Here is a 22642-nt window from a genome sequence, read left to right as displayed (position 1 = left end):
GCTCTGAGCCCTGAGCTCTGAGCCCTGAACCCCATGCTCTGACCAGAACAAGGGCACAGAGGAGCTGCCTCACCCTTTGGAGGGGCAGGCAGAGTAGTATGAGGCCTAGGTTTTTCTTTTGGCTTTTTTTCTGCCACTCTCTGAACCTCAGTTTCCCCTCCCAAAAGAGTGTGTTAGACCAGATCGAGAGCTTTTAACTTTTTGGGGGGAGGTGGGGGGGGGGGGAGATGCTGTCACAGATCCTTTCTAAATTCTTCCCAGAAATACATGTGTATTTGGAACTTTGAGACAGTTTAGGGGGTCCTGGATCCCCAGAAGTTCATTCATAGAATGTCTCCAGATAAGAACCCTGAACTAGTGTTGGTTGAGGAGCCTTCTGCCTCTGACATTTGAAAGTGCCCTGGAGCAAGGGAAAAGGCTGTCATAAGGGTCATGGGAGGCAGAGGTAGAGGACTCAAGCCTGGGAGCAGGGCCACGTTTTGAGGTGCGGGTTCTGCCTGAGCATGCCATCAGGGGTCTGCCTGGGTGGCATGGGCACAGTTTAACTGGCAGCTGACCTTACTGCCATCCGCCCCCTCTTGCTGCCTCTGCCCTTCTGTCCTCCGTCCTGGGGGGGATGGGGTGGGGAGGAGCGTCTCGGGAGATCCTGGGTATCTGGTGCCTGGCCCCCTCCCACCAAAGCAGCTGGTGAAGTCAGACCATAGACCAGACCCCACCCGCCCGAGGGGGCTGGTGCTGCCCCCACCCTGCTCTGCCAGCTGACGCCTCCTGCTAAAAACAGCCGTCCCGGGGGGACTATGGGCTTTCAGGCCTCCCCCTCCACCCCCGGCAGGTATTTAAGAGGCCGAAGCAGGGCCAGGCGGGCTGGACGCCATGCTATTCACCGAGACTGCCCACTTCGTAGTGAATTTTCTTCTGTCCCGGTGAGGGGGCCCCGGGGAGGGCGCTGGCGGGATAAAGGGGTCTGGTGCCGCAGCCGGGGGAGGAGGCGTCCAAGCCTGAGTGCCCCGATGCAACCCCTCCAATGTCCCTCCCCGTCCCTCTAAAGTGTCGACCAAGAGTGACTCTGACCCCCGCCCCGCCGCGTCTGATCCGAGGCGGCTCCCTTCTCCTCGCCCGTCGTGCTCTGGGGTGACTGCCGCCCCGTTTCCCCCCGCAGACGGCCCCGGGCCACGCCCCCGCACCGCCTGGACCAGGAGTTGTGTTTCTGGGGCTGCCGGGGCCCGGCCTTGCCGGCGCCTGCCTCCCGCCGCAGCCTGGGCGACTACTGGCTGAGCCCGCAGCGTCGCCGCCCGCCGGGCGCCGCCTGGCGCTGGCCAGCGCGGAACCTGCTGCTGCTGCCGGGGGCCACCGGCCTGGCAGACGTACCCTCTGCGCGCTGGCCCAGCTGCTACAGCGCGCGCCCGCGCCTCACGTGAGCGCGCGGGGCGGGGCCGAGGCCCTGGAGGGGTGGGGCGGGGGCGGGGGGCGGGTGGGAGGTGGGGCCTGAGCGAAGGAGCGGATCCCCAGAGCCCAGGGCCTGTCAGGGGTTGGATAGGCTGGGCTTGACGGTGCCTGGGAGCGGGAGGAGGGGGCGGCACTGAGTCGGAAGGGCGGGGCCTGAGGCTGCTGAGAGCCGAGGGAAGGGGCGGGGCTATGCGGATGGGTGTAGACCCGGAGGGAGGCGGAGCCTTGCCCCTATCCTGTCTGTCCAATTTTCCCTCCCTCCAGATGGAAGCACCGATGGCAGAATATTAACTATCAATTTCTGGGCAAGAGGAAGAGACATCTAGTTCCCCTGCGCCCGTGAGAGCCGGTGAGGGGCGGGGCCAAGAGAGGGCGCGGCCGATAGGGGCGGGACCGCTGGGGAAATCGGTTCCAGAGGCGGGGCCTAGCGGTGAGGTGGGGGAAGAGCAAGGTGTGAGCACCTAGTGGGTCCCCAGCAGCCGCTCCCTCCCAGGCTCCAGGACCTGGAGGGGTTGAGCCACGATGCGAAGGGCCCCTAGGGCGGCTGTGGGACTCTGCGGGGTTACCCATCCGTTCCTTTCTCTACCACAAAGTTTTTTTAAAAGATTGACGGATCTGGGGCCCCTGGCTGGCTCAGTCACTGGAGCGTGTGACTCTTGATCTCTGGGTTCCAGCCCCACACTGGGTATAGAGGTTACTTAAATATATATATATATATATATATATACATATATATTTTTTTTTTACATAAATACATTTATGTAAAATATATATATTTATGTAAAATATATATATATATATATATATATATATATATATATATACAGAATCTAAAAGGTTGATGGATTTGACTATTAAAATTTCTGTTCATCAAAAGGCACCTAAAAATGTAAAATAGGCAGGGGCGCCTGCGTGGCTCTGTCGGTTGCGCGTGGGTCTCTTGATTTCTGCTCCAGTCATGATCTCTATGTTCAGTGAGATCGAACCCTGTGTCCGTCTCTGCACTGACAGCGTGGAGCCAGTTGGAGTTTCTCTCTCCCTCTCTCTCTCTCTCTCTGCCCTTCACCTGCTCACTTGCTCTCTCTCTCTCTCTCTCTCTCAAAATAAATAAACTTAATTTTTTAAATGTTTATTTGTTTTTGAGAGAGAGGGAGCATGAGTAAGGGAGGGACAGAGAGAGAGGCGGCACAGAGGATCCAAAGCAGGCTCTGTGCTGACTGCAGCTAGCCCGATGTGGGGCTCAAACTCAGAACAGCGGGTTTATGACCTGAGCCGGAGTCGGAGTCGGGCACTTAACCAACTGAGCCACCCAGGCACTGCTCAAAATAAATTAATTTAAAAAAGGGTAAAATACACCGAGGGGCACCTGACTGGCTCAGTCAGCAGAGTATGCAACTCTTGATCTCAAGCTCATGAATTGGAGTCCCACGTTAGGCATAGACACTACTTGAAAACAATAGTAATAATAATAAAGGTAAAACAGCATTCCAAACAAGTCTCCTGCCTAGCAACCTAAGAGAAAGGAAAGCTCTGGTTGCCTTGAAGGCACCATCCTGGCAGTCATCCTATGATGCGCATCTCTGAATATCTGTGTCCACCGCTGAGCGTGGTTCCGTTTCTCTGGGTACCCATCTCTGATCTCTATGTCCATTCATTTATTCAACAAATACTTATCAAGGGCCTATTTTAGTTTGTGCCAGGTTTATATTCCGAGTCATCGGGTAAAAGGAACTACTGAAGTCCCTGCCCTCATGGGGCTTACATTCTGGTTAGAGAGACCGACAATAAAAAGAAGTCAGAGATAAACAGTGTGCTGTGCTTGAGAAGAACAAGCTGGGCCAGCTGCTTTGTATGGAATGAGCAGGGACTTTGTCTTATCTAGAACAGTGCCTGACTCATAATTGGGGCTCAGTAAATGGTTTTTTGTTTTTATTTTTGTTTCGTTTGTTTTTTGGGGGGCTCGGTAAATGTTGAATGACTGCATGGGTTGGTCTGAGAAGGAAATTCTCAATCAAGGTGTGAAGGATGAGGGTCAGCCACTCCAGACCCTGGGAAGAGTGTTCTGAGCAGAGGGAACAGCCTACGTTCAGTGGGTGGCCCCTTGCCTCTGGCTGTCTGCCCTGGAGTCTCCCTGTTTCCTGTGTCTCTGTTTCTCTTTGCTGTCTCCGTGATCTTGGGAATCGAAGGGCAGGTTTAAACAGCGGCCCTCCAGGGTCTCTGGAAGTGAGGTCACTGCCGATCTGATTCACCCCCTGGACTCTGACCTAACTAGCCTGGCCTGGCCATTCCTCCTGGAAGCAGGCCCTCCCCGTGGCCTCCTGAGTCCCACAACCTCTGGCTCCTTCCCAGAGTAGCATCTTTAACCCTGCAGGAAGTCCCTCATGCTATCTAACCACAGTCCTGCCGAGGGAGCCCCAGCCCTTCCTCTCATTCTGCCTTGCAGGCAGAGGAGTCCTGCCTGGACAGAGAACCCAGTAAAGACCTAACACAGTGGGAATAATACCCTCCTGCAGCCCCAGGGAGGCGAACCTCAGAGGGGCCGAGTGATAGCTCATCTCAGAAGCCTCTGCCACAGCCATTTTTCTCACTGAGTCCTTCAACACCCCGTTTTACAGACGGAAATTCCGGCAGGCCCAGAGAGGAAAACGGGGCAGAACTGGGACCAGAACCCAGATCTCTTGTCAAAATAGTAATAATCGTAACAACAAATCCATATTGCTCATTTACTCTCTGCCAGGTACTATGCTGACGCTTGGCGTGAGTTTTCTTTTTTAAGACTTTTCACAAACCTACAAGGCGGATACCATTATTATTTCCATTATCCTCAGAGGAGGAGACTGAGGCTCAGAGCCGTCACGTGACTTGCCCAAGGACACCCAGAGAGTTGGTGGCAGAGCTGCGTGTGACACCAGGCAGTGTGGAGTGGCCAGGTACACACCCTGCGCCCCGGGGCTCCAGAGGAGTGTCACGGATGTCTGTTTTCCAGGGATCTGGGGAGACAGGCTTCAGGTTCATCACATGATTGTCCCAAGGCTGACTGGTGCCGAGCCACGATGAGCAGGAAGATGTCCTGGGAACAATGCACAGTCCCATGTCCCTCTCTGTGCGTGAAGATTCTCTATGTTTGCTTTCTCCCCTGGGATCTCCATGTTTCTGCCCCTCACTGCCCAAATAAAGCAGTTTTCACCTCTCTCTGGCTCTCTCTACTTTGGGCATGATCATTTCAGTTCTCCCCACCCACACACACTGAATTAGACTGAACCCACAGGGCTGGGCGGTCACTCCTGACCCTTCCCCTGCCCCCAGATCCCCCCGAGCCCCCTCCGTGGCACAGACTAGATGAACCAGACCTGGCTCCTGCTGTCCAGACTCTCACAGTGCCATAGCTAGAGAAAGACAGACACATACGCCAGCTCAGTAAAGTGCTGCAGGAGGGTGACATTAGTTTGTCTGGGGCACAGTGAGTCCTCCGATGGATCGGGAAAGACTTCAGGATGGCTTCCTCGAGCTAAATCTTAACAGGTAGGCAGGCACTGGGTAGGTACACACAGGGAACAGCACTCCAGGCAGAGTGGGCAGCACGGAGGAAGTTTCCTTCATATACAGGCTGAAATGGTCATCCTGCTGAGGGAACTGTGAGACTGGCAGCCGGTGGGCTCAGCCTAAAATGAGGCTAACTGGGCCTGGAGCTTCAAAGACCTTGAACGCCAAGACAAGGGGTTGGACATTCTCCAGGAGGAGGTTGAGAGCCAAGGGCGGGTTTAAAGCAAAGGAGGGACACGGTCGCCTCATGGCATCTCCAGGTCTAGACCCCCCCCTCCCTGAGTCTCAGGGTCCATGCTGGTGAATGAGTAGTCTCTGACCCTCAACTAGGTCCAAGGCCTCAGGGCACCTGTCCCTGTGCTCCCCCTCACACACTCTCCCGGCTCCTACCTGAGACTGAGGTCAAGAGTGGATCCTGCCCGGCCTCAGAGGGTGCTGATGGCTGGAGGAGGGAGTCTTTGGGCTGCTATCCTAACTCACCCACTCATGGTCAACACCAGCTCCCTTCCCAACCCCATGAGACCCACATATGGTCCATCCCATGCCCTTGGTGGGGGCCTCAGTCATGTAAACAGGTAACTACAGGGCAGCCCCACTCTAGCTCCCCAAAGGAGCAGGCTCCTAGAACCATCTCCCTTCCTCCTCCAGCCCCTCTCCCTCCACATGGGACCCAGTCCCGGTCTCTAGTGCTCTCTGCTCCCTGACTGTCTCTGGATATTGTCTTCTCCTCCTGCCCTCTGGCCTCACCTAGTTCCGGCCACTATCACTTTCATCTGGATCAGTCTCTTCCTGGTTTTCTCACCAACAACTCTATCCCATCTACACTACCAGAGTCTGTTTTCCTGTTTTGTATGGTCCTTGTGGGTCATCCAGGTTGATCTCCAGGGGTAGCTGGAGTTCTGGAGAGATCTAGGCTAGAGACAGAGATTTCGGTCATAAGCATATAGACTTTCTCTCTCTCTCTCTTTCTCCCCCCCCCCCACCCACACACACACACACACACACACACACACATATTTCTGTCTAGACCCATGGATCCTAATGACATCCCAAAGTCACCTCGCCTCAACCTGTCCCAAACTGACCTCTCTGTTCCCAAGCGTACCCACTGCTCCTCCTCTAAGCTTGGCACCTCCTTCCCCTCATTTGTCCAAGCTGGACCTTCAGGGCCATGTTCCGTCCTTCCTCCTCAGGGGCTCACTCTCTCAATTCTTAGTCCTTTCCTAAGTCCCGGCCCTTTTGCCCCCTTAACGCCACCCATACCTCTCTCCCTCTATCTTCCTCCACCCTCTAGCAGCATTTGACATGGTGGGTCACTCACTGCTTTTGGAAACCATTGTTTCCCTCAGCATTCAGGACACCCCAGCTCCTGGACCTCTTCCTTTCTCACTGACCATCAGCTGAATGTCCCTGCCAGCTCCCCTCCCAGAGTCTAAATGTTGGTGAGTCTCTGGAGTTGTCTTCTTGAGCCACTCCTCTCTGGTGAATCGTGTGCCTTCAAATTTGGGACACCCCCAAATTCTTAAGTGTAGGCTCATGGACCCATTAACTGCTAGCCTGATGTCTCCATGGGGACTCTAATGGGCATCTCAAACATTAGCTCCAAGGCTACACTCATAAGCCCCAGCACTGAGAACGGGCCCAGCTCTGGAAATGCTGGCATTGGCTGACACTGCCCAGGCCCCCACTGGCTCTTGCCTGGGTGACTGCAACCACCCAGTGCGTCCCTGCTGCACGGCAGGGAGGACCATCCAAGCAGAGCGACTGCCTGCGTAAAGGCAGGAAGGAGAGCAGGGTTATGGCTCGGAGGAAAGTCCAGAGTGCACCATGGGCATCAGATAGCGAGGACCTTACGTATAAGGTGTAGACATCCCGAGGGCAGTAGGAAGCCACAGAAAGGGTTTAAAGCCAAAGGGACATACTTGATTTGACATTTCTTTCAGTCCTTCGTGCCTTCCTTCACACATCTACTCCATCAACCAATAAATATTTACTGAGCAGCCTCTATTGGAAAGTGACCCGGAGACAGAAGAGAACAGCCAGAGAGGCTGGACTTGGGACAGAGACACAAACAAGGAGCTGATGAAGTGCTGTAGGCCCAGGCACAGGTGAGAAGGACCACAGCTGTGGGGGTGGAGGAGAGCGGATGATGAGCCTGAGGTGGGAGGCTGGGTTTCTGGCTTGGGCAACAGAGTAGGGGGACCCTCGGCCCACAGGGGCTCTATTCCATAGGGTATGTGGTGGGGAGAGCCCTCTCTTCCTCCTGCGGAACGTGGAAGTCCTCAGGAGTAGTTTGATCTGGGTTTCTGGGCTTTAAGAGAAGAGTAAAAATTCAGGAAGTAGAGAAGTGGAGAGAGGCATTCTAGGCTGAGGGAACAGCATGTTCAAAGGCCCTGAGGGGAGAGAAGCTTGATACTCTGAGGAGCTGAAAAGCCAGTAGAGTTGAAGTTCAGTGAGCCAGAGAAAAAGTCCGGCGGGGGTGGGGGGTGGGGGTGGGGGGTGGGGGTGTGGCATGACCTGGAGCACTCGGGGAGGCTCACCAGGATATCAGACCTCCCTGGGCAGACAGGAAGGAAGGAGAATTTGCGAAGGGACTAGGAGGGGACGGACAGATGAAGTGTGTATTGGAGGGGGGCTTTCTAGCATGTCTTTCTGGGAAAAGTCACTAAGAGGAGGTCCCACTGGGATACTTCTGAGGTGCAAGAGGAGAGGGAGAGAATCCTCTGGGTTCTGGGGAGACTCCGTTGCCATGTAAGGAATTGATCGAGCCAAATAAATTTCCTCTGCATAAGTCAGCATCCTTAGAACAGCCCTCTACCACCTGTCCTAGAAGAAAGTTGGTGGAGGGGACACAAGGTCATCTCAGGGAGCTCTTGGACTCCTGCCTCCTCTCCCCAGGCCCAGGGAATGGGCACACTGGTGAATGCCAAGTATGTGCCACGCCCTCGGCCAGGATTTCACTCAACTGCACCTACGAATATTGCTGGATGCTCCCCCTGTGCTCTGCGCCCCAGGTGCTCGGTTTTAAGGGCCTCACTTGGTGGCCGTAGCTCATTTACCTCACAGGAACCCCAAGACATGGTTATTATCATCCCCGCTTTACAGACGAGGACACTGAGGCTCAGAGAGGGCCTGCAGCCACACCGCAAGGATGCGACGCTTCATCACTACAACTGCCTCAACACAAAAACACCTCGCTGAACCCTGGCCACAGCCTGAAGTGACACCCAGGGTCCTCATTTTACAGAGTGTGCACTGGGAGGCCTGGTGAGGGGAGGGACTCGTCTGGGGTCACAAAGCTGCAGGGTGGGTCCAGATCATTTGGAGGAAGAGGTTGGATGGGAGAAGTGAGGGGTCTGAGCAGTGTGGAGAGGAAGGGGTGGCACTGGGGACTGGACTAGGACAGGCTTTCGGTTTCCCTTTGAAAGGACTTCCCCTGAGTGGGGAATTTTGATTGGAAAGTTGTAAGCAACCCACACTCCACTGGTTTGGCTGCCTCTTCCCCAGTGGCACCCAGGATCTGAAAAGAAACTGAAAGTTGGGAAGAGGGGAGGGAAGGGGGAAGGGAGAGGCTAGGGCAGTTCAGAGCAACCGGGTTGAATTTCTGGTGACTTCATCAAGCCTGGGGGAGATAGGCAGGTGAGCCGATGACACGCCGCATGGCTATTGGGGAAATTGAGCCCCGGAGAGACAGCTCTGATAGCGACTGGGCCCTGGCCGTGTTACACAACCACCCCACCCCAGTCCCACACACGCACGCACGCATGCACACACATGCACGCATGTTCACAGAGACCAAGGCAAGAGGGAGGGGAAGGAAGAAATAAAAGGGCTGAGGGGCCTAAAATGTTGAATCTTTGGAATCCAGGTCCCTGTGATTTGGTGACTGGTGGGATGGTGGGTCCTAGGGAAGCGCCCCTGAGGTGCCTCAGTATCCAGACTCAGGTTCAAGGCTCGAGATTGGCAGGGAGGCTGCAGACCTGGGTCCCGCTGACAACCGAACCAGATCCCAGGGTACCCAGGATGCTGGGGAGTCGAGTCCCTGGGGTGCTGAGCCTGTGGCTGCCTTGCCTCTCCCTGCTGACATCCTAATTGTGCCTTACAAACCCGAAGCATCAGAAGCTTTTATGAATGCCTCTGGCTGAACCTAGCACTGCCATGCTCCTCTGAGATCCTGAGAGCCACTTTCTGCTGGTTCTGACCTCCTCCTCTGCTGCTCCCATAAACACCCCGCCTCCCTGGGTTTCCTCCTCTGTAAACAGGAACAATGAGGGTACACATCTCACCAGGTCATGAGCTAAGGTATGGAAAGCAGTTGGCACAGGGCTTGGCATACAACAGGGGTGTAAGCAATGCTAGCAGCTATGAGTAAGTATTATTGGTGGTGGTCATTCCTGCCTTTTCAAGGATCTCCAGGATTCTGTCCTCGGGGGTGTTTCCTCTCCCTCTCTGTTGGCTCCTTCCCAGTCTCCTTCCCAGGGCCCCACCCCATCACCTGCCCCTCCAACGACAGTGCTCCTCGCTGCCTGGGCACTTCCTGGGTGATCTCATGCACTGCTTGGCTCTGTTTACCTTCATCTCACAGCATCCAGAGGCCCAGATTTCCTGGGGTCAGTTCTGACTTAAAACCTTCTCTGTCCGTTGTCCCTGAAAGGTCACTAGCCAGACTTTGGGCCCTGGCCTTTGGCTCAGGAAACACGATCCGATAGCATGTCTATGTGCTGCCTCCTGGATGTGCCCCTGAATGTTCCCTGGGCACCTGAGACTCAACAAAGCTCAATTCAGCAAGCCCCGCCCCCCCCCCCCCCCCAGCCCAAGTTCTCTTTCCCTCAGTTTTCCTGTCTCAGTCAACAGATCCACTTTGCCAGCTGTCACCCACATCAGAAATGCAGGCGACAACATTATACCTCCCTTCTCCCTACCCCAGCCCTGCAGCCGGCCAGCCCCTGAGTCCTAGGGATCCTGTCTCCAAACCTTGCTCCAGACTAGGCCTGTCGCTCCATCCACACCTTCACACAAACCGTTTGCTGTTCCCATTTTGTTCTGTTCCAAACTCTACCTCCATCCCTGGCCCGTGCACATGCCCCTCCTTCATGAAGCCTCCAGCCTCCTTAGCTGACCCCGGTCTGGCTCTTTTTCTCCGTTTAAGGCACTGCCTGCCTCTTCCCCTGGATGGGAAACCCCTGAGGGCAAGGGCTCAGCGTGACTCACAGCTGGTGGAGGAACTCTAGTGTTTGTGAGTATGAATCATGGAGTCCAACCTGTCACTGTACAGACCGGCAAACTGAGGCCTAAGGAGGTTCCAGAGCAGGAGGAGGCTGACCTGGGGCAAAACTACGGTCTGTGGGTCCAGCTGACGCCTCCCCAGAAGGAGACGGGGTGACTGGCGCTGGGAACCGGGCCGTATCAAGTCACCCTTGCTGAGGTCTCCACTGGGACGTAGCCATTCTCTGATGTCTCTTCCCCTCTCCAGGCCTGTGCAAGTGCTGCCCCCCTCCCCCCGCCCATGCTAGGAAGGCCCATCCCCCACCTCCGACTAGCTATTGCCCACTCACCCCTCACCTGGCATCTCACCGGATCCCCACCACAGGGTCCCCGCGGAGACCTCAAGTGTACCCAATCCTCCTTTATAGGGCCGTGTTCTCTTCTGCCCTCCTCCCACCTTTCAGCCCCACCCTGTGGCTCTCCTGAGGTCCCAGCCTCCCTGCCAAGGAAACTCATTCCCTTCCATCCAGGGAGGCTAGGAGCATCTCAGGCCAGGGCAGGGGGCTGAGGCCTCACTGGACAGCTGGGACGGATGAGGGATGTGTTTTCACATATGGGGTTCTAGTCTCTGCAGCTGCCTTTCCCCCATCCATCCCAGAGTCCCCCCGGCCTTCCCACTGCTCCTTTCCCTGCCTCTGTGCTGGCAAAAGCCCATACCTCGAAGGCTCTGACCACCACGGCCTCAGCGATCAAACTGAGGCACACACAGCCACCCACGGGGACAGGCACAGAAACGCCAACAGCTACTTTTTCATCCACACTCACATTCTCACACGGCCGCACACCCTCATAGTTGCACACCCAATCTCAGTCAGACTCAGTCACCAACGCGCAATCTGAAGGACAGACAGGTACACACCCAGAAAGTCTCAGAGTCGCCAAGAGTCACCAAGTCTCTCTCTCCCTCTAAATACCCACGGCCCAACAAAGATGCAGGCTCACACAACCACAAACGTGCACACCTGGTCACACACACACACGCACACTCACACACAGTCACAAAGTCTCTCACACACAGATACAGAGCAATACACAGTCACACACAGAGAGAAACAGACACACACAGTTGCACACAGGCCCCTGGAGACACAGAACAATGGGCGCATTGTCTGGGCTGGCAGCAGCTGGGGAGGAAGGAGCCACAGTGTGGACGGAGGAGGCCGTGGGGGCTCCGCACACCGCCCCCCGCTCACTCCCACAGCATCCTAAGCTTCTTCCCTCTTCCAGAAGCCAGACCCTGCGGGGACCTGGATTTACTGAGGGATTGGGCTCCCAGACGACCCTTCCTCAGACTCCAGCAATATCTTGGAGGAGAGGCAGAGCTCCCTGTGGGCCTGGCTCCCTCTGGGGCTCTGGGAACTCAGGGTCCTTCAGAGAGTCCTTTGCTCTCTCCTCCTGGGTTTGCCTTTCAGCCCCTCAGCGCAGCGCCCAGAAATCGGGAGCTTTGGGATCTGCTCTTCACCCCTGACCCCAACCCCTCCAGGACTCGCACACCCTCCATCTGAGCCCTGCCAGCCGGTGCGGGCAGCGCCTGGCAGCATTGTGGGTTCCCTATTGTGGTCAAGACAGAGATGCAGGTCACGGAGTCCATTCCTTAGTGGCAGTGGGTGGAGAAGGCACTGTTCTGTCAGTGAACTTCAGCGGGGCAGGATGCCCCTCCCAGCCCAAGGCTGGTTCCTTCTGACCTCCCACTTCGGCCAGGCAGTCCCAGATCTGAATGGACGACTTCTCCAGGAGTTTCCGTACAGCCCCCACCTCATTTTAGTGGGTCTTTCCAAATCCTTTCTCACCCTCAGTTACTGGTATCTGCTGTGTGTCCTTGGGCGCATCACTTTCTCTTTCTGAACCTGGGTGTCCCAGTCTCGAAAATGAGGAGGGGTGTTGAAGCAGTTGAGAGTATTCTGTGGCCTCAGAGTGGGGGGGGGGCGGGAGGGTCTACGGGAGTGCTGAGTGTCATGTCACCTCAGCCCTCCTCCGCCCCTTTGTGGTCAGATCTGTGGGGAGTTCCTGATTTCTCAGGCCCTGCAGTGTCTCCACACCTCACAGCCTCAGGCCTCCCAGGAGGCCATACCAGTAGGAGGGAGGGAGGGAGAGACGTGCTGAGCTGTCCAGGGCACAGCCTTGCTTTTGCAACACTTTGCTTCCTCCAGCCCCCATCCCTTTCCTCCTGGGGGCTGAGGGCAGGCAACCGGACACACACATCCGGGGCCAGTCAGGACTCGGGGGTTCCCACAGACCTGTCCATACCAGGGGAAGAGGAAGTGGCAGGGGACTAGAGCTGGAGGGTCTCCACCCCCTGCACCCCGCCTCTCTCTCCAGGCTCCCTCACTCTCAGGCTGGGCAGTCTTGGGGCTGTCCTCAAGGGGCTGTCCCAGGAGCCTTGCTGATGTCCCACCCCTCCACTGCAGTGTTTGTTAAATTCCTGGGGTTCCTCTGCCTGCTCCGGGAGGCTCCCTAATATGGGGGAGCAGAGGTGGGGGGAGAGCATCTGACAGGTCAGACAGGTTATGCCAATGTCTCTGAGCCTCAGACTCTCCAGCTTTCAGGTGGGGATGGAGATGCCCTTCAAGGTCGCAGGACCACCCTAATCGGAACTTTGTAATGGGTCCAGGCTGGGGGCAGGAGAGACCAAGGGTGAGTTTGTCTGTGGGGGCTTCGTGTGTGACTGGCTGCGAAGGGAGGTTGGGGAGGGGGAGTTGAGGGACGCATCTTACCAGTCTTGACCAGAGGGACTCCGCGGCGGGCCAGACCCCCCAGGCTGACCGGGACCGGCAGGCAGGGACGTGGGTGGGACCTCTGACGGGTCTCCCGGCCTGAGGGGGCGCAGATCCCAGTGCGGGGCCCCGCGGCTTCTATGACCACATTCTCCGGAGCATAACTCAGAACCAAACCTCTAACGAGTCTGGGCATGTGAGCCCTTCGAAGAGTTCTAGGGGGAGACTGACAGGGGCTGTCAGTGCAGGACCAAGGTGTTGGGACCACTCCAGTTGCTGGGGCGTCCACTCGGACGGACGGGTGGTGACAGGATTGCTCTCCCTTTCCTCTAGGAGCCCCCCTCCCCCCCCCCCCCCCCCCCCCGCCTCTGCCCAGCTCGCCGAAAGACCCGCCTCTCCCCTACCCACGCTGGACCCCACCTGCCCTGGTAGGCGAGTAGGCTGGGGGTACCAGACCGCCGGCGTCGCCCACTGCGCAAGTGGGGCCCGGGACCTGAGCCCGCCTCTGCTCCTCGATTGGGCGCTTATTTAAATGTCCGGCCCCGCCCCGAGCTGGGGCGCATATATAAGGCAGCTCGGCGGGCGGCAGGCGGCATTCTGGCGCGGAGCTGAGCGGCGGCGGGCGCAGCTAGCGGGTCGGGCGCGGAGAGGGGGGTGCAGCTCGGTTTCCCCCCCGATACCCCTCCCCCTCAGGCGCGAGCCCCACCCCTCCGCCGGCCAGGCCGACCCGGCTGAACTATCCCCTGCGGCGCGAGCCCGGGGCGGCTCCGGGCGCCCCCCAGCAGACCCCCCCCCCCCCATCATGGGCAGCCAGAGCTCCAAGGCTCCCCGGGGCGACGTGACCGCCGAGGAGGCAGCAGGCGCTTCCCCTGCTAAGGCCAACGGACAGGTGGGTGCACTCGGAACGGCCCGACCCGGCCCCCTCCTCCCTCACTTCGTCCCCTTTGGGGCCCTGGGCCGGGGCCGCGCGCTTTGTCCGGCCCGGGACACGCGGCGCCCCCTCCCCCGCCCGGTCCCTTTGTTCTCGGCGCCGCAGCCCCCGCGGGCGAAGCGAGGGGAGGGGCGGGGAGGGGGCGCCGGCCCGGCCCCGCTGCCTTCTTTGTTCGCGGCCCCGGCCCCCGGCGCTGCCCCTCGGCCGCCCCGAGTGCCGCGCGAGGAACAAAGGCGCTGCCGGGCCGCGCCAAGGGGGCGCCCAGGGGCCGCGGGGCGGGCGCCCGGGGGGGAGGGCACTCCACCCTTAGACCCGATCTCGGTGGCTCACGGCCTTCTTTTTGGCGGCGGTGTGGGGGGGGGGAATCGAGATGGGAGAGCCTAGGGTGGGTGGGGGGCCGTTTACACAAAGCAGGAGGCTGGGAAAATGGGCCGTCCAGGTGCGGAGAAGAGCGCCCTGGGGCGGCTTCCCGCCCGTTGTCGGCTTGCTGGGCTCGCTCGCCCGCCCGCCGGGGATCGGCGGCCTCGAGCGGGTCTGCGCCGAATGGAGAGCGCGCCCCGGGGGAGGTGGGTGGGGGGCCACGGGACCCCAGCGCCTCCTGCCGGCCGCGGCCTCTGCGCGCTCGGCCCCCGCGCGCTCGTGAGGGCAGGAGGGAGATGTTTGACGGGATCCCGGTGGGGGTGAAGCTACAGCCAACCTCCCGGGTTGCAGAATAGTCGGGGTCCCATTGCCTGGAAGGGGTCAGGGGCGGGCTGGGGGAGGTGGGGTAGAGCCCCGGCCCTCATTGCTGTCTCCTCTGCCCTGCAGGAGAATGGCCACGTGAAAAGCAATGGAGACTTATCCCCCAAGGGTGAAGGGGAATCGCCCCCCGTGAACGGAACAGAGGAGGCAGCCGGGGCCACTGGCGATGCCATCGAGCCAGCACCCCCTAGCCAGGGCGCTGAGGTCAAGGGGGATGCCCCCGCCAAGGAGACCCCCAAGAAGAAGAAGAAATTCTCTTTCAAGAAGCCTTTCAAATTGAGTGGTCTGTCCTTCAAGAGAAATCGGAAGGAGGGTGGGGGTGATTCTTCTGCCTCCTCACCTACAGAGGAAGAGCAGGAGCAGGGGGAGATCGGTGCCTGCAGCGAGGAAGGCACAGCCCAGGAAGGGAAGGCTGTTGCCACCCCCGAGAGCCAGGAGCCCCAGGCCAAGGGGGCAGAGGCTAGTGCTGCCTCCAAGGGAGGAGACACAGAAGAGGCAGGGCCCCAGGCTGCAGAGCCATCCACTCCCTCGGGGCCGGAGAGTGGCCCTACACCCGCCAGCGAGCAGAATGAGTAGCTGGGTGGGGGCAGGTGGGTGATCTCTAAGCTGCAAAAACTGTGCTGTCCTTGTGAGGTCACTGCCTGGACCTGGTGCCCTGGCTGCCTTCCTGTGCCCAGAAAGGAAGGGGCTGTTGCCCCCTCCCCGCCACGTTCCCTCTCCTTTTCCCTCCTGTGGATTCTCCCATCGTCCATTTGGCCTTCCTCTTAAGGCCAGTTGAAGATGGTCCCTTGCAGTTTCCCAAGTTAGGTTAGTGATGTGAAATGCTCCTGCCCCTGGCCCTACCTCTCCTGTCCCCACCCCTGCAGAAGGCAATTGCTGGTTTTCTTCCCCAATTCTTTTCCAAGTAGGTTTTGTTTACTCTATTCCCCAAATCCCTGAGCCAGATGTGGGGTGCCTACACTCCCAAACCCTGAGTGTCCAGCCTTCCTCCCCCCCCCCCCCCCCACCCCTGTTGAGTTTTTAGTCTCTTGTGCTGTGCCTAGTGGCACCTGGGCTGGGGAGGACACTGCCCCTGTCTAGGTTTTTATAAATGTCTTACTCAAGTTCAAACCTCCAGCTTGTGAATCGACTGTGTCTCTTTTTTGACTTGGTAAGCAAGTATTAGGCTTTGGGGTGGGGGGGAGGTCTGTAATGTGAAACAACTTCTTGTTGTCTTTTTTTCCCCCTCCCATTGTTGTAAATAACTTTTAATGGCCAAACCCCAGATTTGTACTTTTTTTTTTTTTTCTAACTGCTAAAACCATTCTCTTCCACCTGGTTTTACTGTAACATTTGGAAAAGGAATAAATGTCGTCCCTTTAGTAGTGCTTTTTAATGAGTGGTCTTCTGGGAGTAGGGTGAGAAGACTGGTTAACCTCAACCCTTGAGGGAGGGATTAAGGTGAGGGGTAAGATTGTGGGGTTGTCTTGTTCAGGAGGGTTGCCCAGATTCTCATGGACACCAGAAGGACAGGGGAGTGGAGTTGAAATCAACCCAGGGATACTGCTAGGAGACAAGCTCAGGAGGATGTAGAAATGTACCATTTTATTACAAAGATTCTCACAAAAATTAAAATAGTATCTCAAAAAGGAAACTAGACTACCAATCTCCACCTGCAGAACTGGGCGAGGATAGAGGGCAGGCAGTGTGAGTTTCTTGGCTCACAGGGGGCCAGTGGGAAGGTATGATAACAGAACCAATCTAAAAATGGCTGATATTACCTTAAGGAGCCTGACGGGGTCCCTCAAAATCTAGCCACTCCTAGAATGCCCAGTAGGGACACCTTTCCAAAGCCACTAAGCAGGCACTTAACATTTCAGGATTTTGTCCTATGGCTTCTTAAGAATATGCTTTCCAGACCCAGCACCCTTTATGGTTCAAAATTAAGAAGTGGGAAAGGATGGGTGGCAAGGCAGCCACTAGAAAAGCTCACTCCTAACACGTGCCCTGGGCTCAGGGCCCTGGTTCCTGTCTAGTCCCTGGGGATATTTATATTTAATATATTTTTATATAAATACACAGAGAGATAGAAAATATAAAATCTGAGGGGTTGTGGGAGAAAGGTGGGAAACTTGGCAGGAAGCCACAACTGGAGAGGTCTGCTCAGGCCAACTTGACCTCCTCCTTGACCCTGTGGAGAGAGCAGAGACTGGCATGAGATCATGCACCCCAGAGGCCTTGAGGCAAAAATATGGGGACAATGACTTCTATAGGACCCTAGCTGCCCAGGTGACTGCTGAGAGCTGGGGCTTCCTAGCTCTGCCTAGAACTGCAGAGATGGACTGGTCCCTGAAAGAGGTCTTTGTAAGCCGCACCAGCTGTCCCTGCGCCTTCCCTCGGCATAGCGGACAAAAGGGCTGGTGCTCCAATGCCAGGGAGATGGCTGACAGCTCCTTCCTCACCCTTTGGCTTCTTGCTTCTCCTCCTTGGTTTTCTCCTCTTCTGTGACTTCTAGAACATAAGAATGTAGGGATGGTGAAGGGATCCCTTCCAGAAAGACCCACGGAATTTTCACTTACCTGAAACCCCTTCCCCGACACTGCAGCTCAGTGGACATACTAAAGAGAGAAAAGCCCATCCCAGGCCCTCCCATTGAGCCCTGTGGAGAACAAACAGGTTGGACCGGTTTCCTGGCCTGCTAGAGCCTGAACCCAGCGGGCGGAGGCAGCCCCCTGGGAAACTGGGGTGAAGTGCTGGGAAAAGGGCTTGGGTGGTATGTGAGAGCCACACTCCTGACCAAGGGGAGCCCAGGCATGTCCCTGGCTCTGGAGCCTGGCAGGGCTCAATCAGCCACTGGAGATGACAAATCGAGTTTCATTCTTTTGTGGGCCCTGCCACTTCTGGGAGCTGAGACAGCCCCACAGAAGGCAGGGCCTGAGTCAGCTCCCTCCTCCCAGTGCCCTACATAGATTCATCCTCCTCTGGGGCCTGGGGCTCAAGACCCAAGTCCAGATGCAACCCAAACCCACCTTTCTTCTCTTCTGGATCTTTCTCTTTTTCATCCTCAGTTTTGACTCTCTTGGCTTTTTTGAAGTTGGAAGAGTTCTTGCGACCGCCTTCTCCCTCTTCATCAGAGTCCGAGAACTCTTCCTCACAGGCGATTCGTTTGTCAGAGGAACAGACTGGGAAGCAATGGGAAATAATGGGTGAGAGTGCAGGAGATTATCTTTACCTCAGGACCTGTGCCCAGTGCCTCCCTGTGTGTCCAAGAGACACCAAGGGAAGGGGTGACCAAGAAGAAAGGAAGGAAACTCAGACTCCCTAAACTGTCCCAACTACCAGAACTTGGGTTTCTCAACAGGTGGGTAGCTTGAGAGGAAAGTGGAACCAAGAACAGTGGTGGGAAGTCAGCTACCTACTGAGTGGGAAATTACAGGCCCCTGGGTCTGGGTCTTACTCGAGATGCGCTTGTCAGGATCTTCTTCGTCCTCGTCGCCACTCTCCTCTGGAATGGCATCCTCAGGAATCACCTGCATTTGGACCCCAGGTGCGTGGGGCAGCATTCGCAGGTTCTCAAACAGTCGCTGTCTATGGCCAATGGTAGAGAGGGTGGCTGGCGCTGGTTAGGGACAAACCAGAGCCTGGAATGTTCAATCAGGGTGTGTCTGGGGAATATACTCACTTGATCTTCTCCAGGTACTCATTGGTGTTCTGGTTGGTCATATTGGAAGGACTGATGTGAAGTTTGAAATCTGGTCCAAAGTATTCGAAGTAGTCGTTGTATGGAAGCTCTAATTGGGGGCAGGAGATAAGAGTCAAAGACCTGGCTACCATGGGACCCTGAGAAAAGCATTTGTAGGTTTATCTGGAACTGCTAGCCCAACCATCAAACTGAGAAGAATGCCTCTGAGACAGGGTGAGACCTGAGTGCTTATAGGGTTTCAGTCTTTTTAATGCCATTCTCCAGTGTCCACACTTCACCCCCCACTGAGGAGAAGGCACAAGCTCATGGTTTAGAAAAATTTAGGCAATGCTCGTTGGGAGCACCTCCTCACTCACTACCCCAGTTACCCTACAGAGTAGAAATTCCAAAGCTATAAATAACCACTGATCATTATGTCTAGACCAGAAGTGGGAAGGAGAAGCGGCAGGGTCAAAAAAGGACTCAGGAAAAAGCGATGGTCTGACAATCACAAGAAGATAGGGAAGAGAATCAATGCCCAGTATCAGAAGAGGAGAGGCCACATGGCCAATGGGGAAGGAGTTATAAACTCTAGGACATGAGCTCTGGCTCTGCCCAGCCCAACCTGCCCAGGGCTATTACCATTTGGGATCTCCGTGTCCAGAGCCACGGCTGTTTCATACGTCCAGCAGCGGGCCACATTACGGATGGTATAACCGCCTCCTCCCAGCATCAGCATAGGCAGGTTGAAGCTCTTCACAAACTCTACACACTTGGCGTGCCCTTGGTGGGAGAAAGGGGTGCTGGGTTACAGGAGCGCCTGGCAGAACCCTGCCCACCCATCCCTATGCTACCCGGTCTCACCTTTGATGGTCAGGTTGAAGCAACCTAACCGATCCCCAGATAGGGAGTCAGAGCCACACTGTAAGACAACTGCACTGGGTTGGAACATCTCCATTACTTTGGACATGACCTAAAAGGACACATCCTGGTCACCACCAGCTTTAAGAAAAGCTATGTGATGTTAGGGGCTGCAAAGGGTGGGCTGCAGTACTTCTTCCGTTTCCTGTATTTATTCCTACATTTCCACTCTCCCTCGTGCGGGGTGGTAAGGAGGAAGTATCAGTCTGGAGTTCTTGTTTCCCTATTTAGGATTTCAGTTTTTCAATTTAGGAGGCTCTCCAAGAGGCTTCTTCTAGCTCTAGTAATGCTGCACCTAGAACAGCCTCACCTTCCCCTCAGTCTTCCGCTTCTTTCACTACCCAAGCCCCAGTGCCCCTTCTTCTGACCCTTGGCTTCATCTGCCCTGCTCCTTCAGTCTTTTGAGACTTTGAGCCTCCTATTGTGAGGGAGTGCTCACCTTCACCTTTCCCATTCTCACAAGACTTTGACATTACCTAGGACAAAGATCATACCTTGGACTTCTCTGTCACCCCTACTGCAAGGCATACAGTAGGCACTTGACTACCTAACCTTATTAGGTTAATACTCCAGTAATGGTTCCTTGTGGATTGCAGGTGAAGATTTAACTCCTCAGCTTGGCATCCAAGACCCCCATATACATTTCCCACGTCCTTCAACACTCCTCCCACCCATCATACTGACCTACATACAGCTATGTACTGTCCCCCTTGCTGAATGCCATCCCTGCCCTCCGGCCTCCACCTCCTTCTTCACATAGCAACTCCTCATTTTTCAAAGTCCAGCTCAAATGTCGCCACCTCTGTGAAATCCTCTTTGACTACCCTCTCCCCAGCCCAGGCAGCGGTTTGTCTCCCCTTCCTCTGTTCATCCTGCAAAACAGTAATGACCACACACTGTTGTGTGTGTGCCTGCCTCCCACGATGTAGACTGTAAGGTCTTTAAGGGCATGATTCATGTCTTAGATACTCTTGTATCCAACAGAGGGCCTGACCCACAGAAGGCATCAATAAATATTTGGATGAATTTTGTTCCTCTAGCTGACCACACAGCATAACAATCCAGGGTCAAAACACAGCTCATTTCCCAACCAGCTTCTCAGTGGGGAGAGGTCCCTGAGGTATGCTGGGGGTACTTTGCTACCCATCTCTTAGACTAATCCCATTGGTAGCCCGGGTGGTGGATAAGCCACTTACCGGCTTGAAAATGGCCTCATAGGACTCGTCATCGATCCCATCTCGGAGCGGGTAGTTAACAGCGTAATACTTGCCTTTGCCAGCCCCAATATCCTAATCAAGAGGGACATTAAAGTAAACTGAAAGATGAAGCTAGGAAGAAGTTCAAGGACAGGGGCTGGGAGGCTAAGGAAAGAGGCAGTATTCGAAGAGAGACAATTGGGATCCATGAGGTGGGCCAGGGACAGAGCAGGGGCACCTTGGTTAATACCATTCCCCTCACTGGCAAGTCTAGTTCACGTTTCTGGACACACCACTGAGCCTGCGCCCAGGCTGAGAACTGTTTATGGAGCCAGAGATGGAATATCCTACCCCAGAGCACAAGACCTCCATCTTTGGACTGGGTTAGAGCTGCTGGTAGTTGGGTCACAGAACTAACACCCACCCTGGGACGACCTTTTCCTCTCCAGAGAAGGTAGAAGGAAAGACCATTTATTATGCTGGCCACAGCAAACATGAATTAGTGCCACTTTTTCACCAGAGGGCTAGTGCACGGCAAAGGGTTGGTTTCATATTCATGCTAATAGAAGCAGATACAACAGTTCAGTGAGTTAGTTTCCAAGGACTTTTATCCTGAGGTCTACAGATGGGCTTCAGTAAGGGGAGGTGTCTTTAATTAACTATTCAGTATCAGATACAAAAGATTCCTTATGCTTTCCTGGTGACAGAGTCCATAGCTTTCAGTCAGATGATCAAAGGGGAAGGTTAAGAACCCTTGAGATGGTCCATAAGGGTCTCAATTCCTAGCCCATGAGAGAGAACCTGATGTCTCTAGCCTAAAATTCAAATTGTTTGGGGCATCTGAATAGTGCAGTGTAACTTAGCTGTGGCCAGGAGGGGCTTGCAATGAGTCATGAGACCCCTATCCCTCCCAACCCTTTGTGTCTCATCATTCCCTTCCTCCAGAATAAGGGAGGGAAGACCAGGGCAGGTACCCTAGGCTGGGGTATGGCATTCTGAATGGCAGAAGGGGCAGGAAGTGGTTTCTAGTGATATGAGATAGGAGAGTTAGAGCTGGCAGCTAGGGGTGAGCTGGCTGGCCCCTGAAGGGAGTTCTCACCCGTAGGTCCCCAGTTCCCGGGAAGTACTCTCCGTATTTATGAAAGGACACAGTCATGACCCGGTCTGTGGTATAGAAGGCCTCTTCCACGCCATCGCCGTGGTGAATATCAATGTCAATATACAGCACCCTCTGGTGATACCTAGGATCAGAAGGGGGTCAGGGGTCTGGCGGCTCTCTGGGAGTGGGACGCGCCAAGGGCGCCAGGTCCCAGCTTACCGGGCTGGCTGCCTCCCTCAGGTATCTCTAAGCACCAGAGACGTGGAAACTGGCTGAAGGAAGGTGGAAGAGCGGCAGGGTGTCTCCAGAGGCCTGACCAAGCCGACCAAGTCCGATCTTCCTACTCTACAGCCAGGCTCAACTCCAGCCACACAGGGACACTCTGGAGGCAGGATCTGAGCAGCACCTGCCCCTGATCTTGCCGTGGGCTCAAATCAAACCGGGACCCCGTCAAAGAGAGGATGGCCAGCCAGAGACACTCACTGAACACATCCTAGCCAGCACACCGCTAGGAAAAGCAAACTAGGGAGGCAAGCCCAGGGGGACAGGGAAGTGGGAACCTGGCCTAAGGTGCTCCTCCAAGAGACAAGGCCAGGCAGGCATACTTTAGCAGTTCCAGGATGGCCAAGACGATATCATTGACGTAACAGAAGCCAGATGCCTCAGACTTCTTTGCATGATGCAGGCCCCCAGCCCAATTCACAGCGATGTCCGTCTGCTGCTTATTAAGTTTCACAGCACTTGCTGGGTGTGAAAGAGAGAACACAAGACTGTTAGCAAGCCATTCTCCCCCTTTCCCCAAGAAGCCCAGGAAACCTGGTGAGAGGTAGAACCTGCCTATTCAATCGCTGGACTGTTCTCTCCCTCCCTCCCTGTTCTAACAGGGAGTAAATATGACATTGGCTGGCTACTCTAAGCAACTTTTTTCCAAACTGAAGGTGGAAACCCATCAGTAGGCCTTAAAATTGATTTAGTGGGTCATGATTAGTGTGTGTGTGTGTGTGTGTGTGTGTACACACAATTTTAAACAAAACAGACTAGAATAAAATAACAATAAAGGAAGTTGCTCTTCTGTGAAACTGGCTTCAGAATGACAGTGTGTGTGTACAACCTGGATTGCAAGAG

At 55.6% G+C, this 22642-nt stretch overlaps 3 protein-coding genes and 1 long non-coding RNA gene across 6 annotated transcripts in view; 3 read left to right on the top strand and 1 right to left on the bottom strand.

Annotated features, from left to right (window-relative positions):
- Positions 1-643: 643 nt before the first annotated feature.
- Positions 644-4636, top strand: LOC147577899 (uncharacterized). 2 transcript variants are annotated; one of them, XM_086716326.1, is made up of 4 exons: positions 644-923; positions 1160-1414; positions 1711-1795; positions 4433-4636. In XM_086716326.1, the coding sequence occupies exons 1-3, from the start codon at positions 874-876 to the stop codon at positions 1787-1789; spliced, it is 384 nt and encodes a 127-aa protein (XP_086572452.1). In that variant the 5' UTR covers positions 644-873; the 3' UTR covers positions 1790-1795; positions 4433-4636. The 2 variants fall into 2 exon arrangements, with proteins under 2 accessions (XP_086572452.1, XP_086572453.1); XM_086716327.1 differs by lacking the exon at positions 4433-4636 and adding an exon at positions 3137-4383.
- A 3855-nt stretch (positions 4637-8491) lies between these two features.
- Positions 8492-12892, top strand: LOC147577898 (uncharacterized). Its single transcript, XR_015254590.1, has 3 exons — positions 8492-8628; positions 10139-10225; positions 12794-12892. It is a non-coding gene; the product is annotated as an uncharacterized LOC147577898 (long non-coding RNA).
- A 663-nt stretch (positions 12893-13555) lies between these two features.
- On the top strand, positions 13556-16001 carry MARCKSL1 (MARCKS like 1). Its single transcript, XM_086716325.1, has 2 exons — positions 13556-13857; positions 14707-16001. The coding sequence occupies exons 1-2, from the start codon at positions 13771-13773 to the stop codon at positions 15214-15216; spliced, it is 597 nt and encodes a 198-aa protein (XP_086572451.1). The 5' UTR covers positions 13556-13770; the 3' UTR covers positions 15217-16001.
- Positions 16002-16198: 197 nt separating this feature from the next.
- Positions 16199-22642, bottom strand: part of HDAC1 (histone deacetylase 1) — a 31158-nt gene continuing 24714 nt past the window's right edge. The window contains exons 5-14 of one of the 2 annotated variants that reach the window (XR_015254589.1): positions 22123-22261; positions 21518-21659; positions 20419-20511; positions 19166-19274; positions 18944-19084; positions 18302-18410; positions 18077-18207; positions 17649-17801; positions 16995-17130; positions 16199-16810 (exon numbers count right to left, since the gene is read on the bottom strand). Coding sequence is in view for 1 of the 2 variants with exons in the window: in XM_025931512.2 (XP_025787297.1) it covers positions 16783-16810; positions 17082-17130; positions 17649-17801; positions 18077-18207; positions 18302-18410; positions 18944-19084; positions 19166-19274; positions 20419-20511; positions 21518-21659; positions 22123-22261 (1094 nt within the window). In the remaining variant the exon portion in view is untranslated. The remainder of the gene's footprint in view (positions 16811-16994; positions 17131-17648; positions 17802-18076; positions 18208-18301; positions 18411-18943; positions 19085-19165; positions 19275-20418; positions 20512-21517; positions 21660-22122; positions 22262-22642) is intronic. The other variant, XM_025931512.2, reaches the window with a different exon arrangement.

Source organism: Puma concolor, chromosome C1 (genome assembly GCF_028749965.1).
Source record: "Puma concolor isolate L17-30 chromosome C1, mPumCon1.1.hap2, whole genome shotgun sequence".
Classification (NCBI taxonomy): domain Eukaryota; kingdom Metazoa; phylum Chordata; class Mammalia; order Carnivora; family Felidae; genus Puma; species Puma concolor.
The sequence above is the reverse complement of the archived record's forward strand: the minus strand, read 5'-3'. Positions and strand labels throughout refer to the sequence as shown.

Excerpts from the sequence above, each read along its gene's own strand:
- LOC147577899 (XM_086716326.1), top strand. The coding sequence starts at position 874 with ATGCTATTCACCGAGACTGCCCACTTCGTAGTGAATTTTCTTCTGTCC. Across the intron at positions 924-1,159 it reads GTGAATTTTCTTCTGTCCCG|ACGGCCCCGGGCCACGCCCC; the intron begins GTGAGGGGGCCC and ends TTCCCCCCGCAG. Across the intron at positions 1,415-1,710 it reads AGCGCGCGCCCGCGCCTCAC|ATGGAAGCACCGATGGCAGA; the intron begins GTGAGCGCGCGG and ends CCCTCCCTCCAG.
- MARCKSL1 (XM_086716325.1), top strand. The coding sequence starts at position 13,771 with ATGGGCAGCCAGAGCTCCAAGGCTCCCCGGGGCGACGTGACCGCCGAG. Across the intron at positions 13,858-14,706 it reads CTGCTAAGGCCAACGGACAG|GAGAATGGCCACGTGAAAAG; the intron begins GTGGGTGCACTC and ends TCTGCCCTGCAG.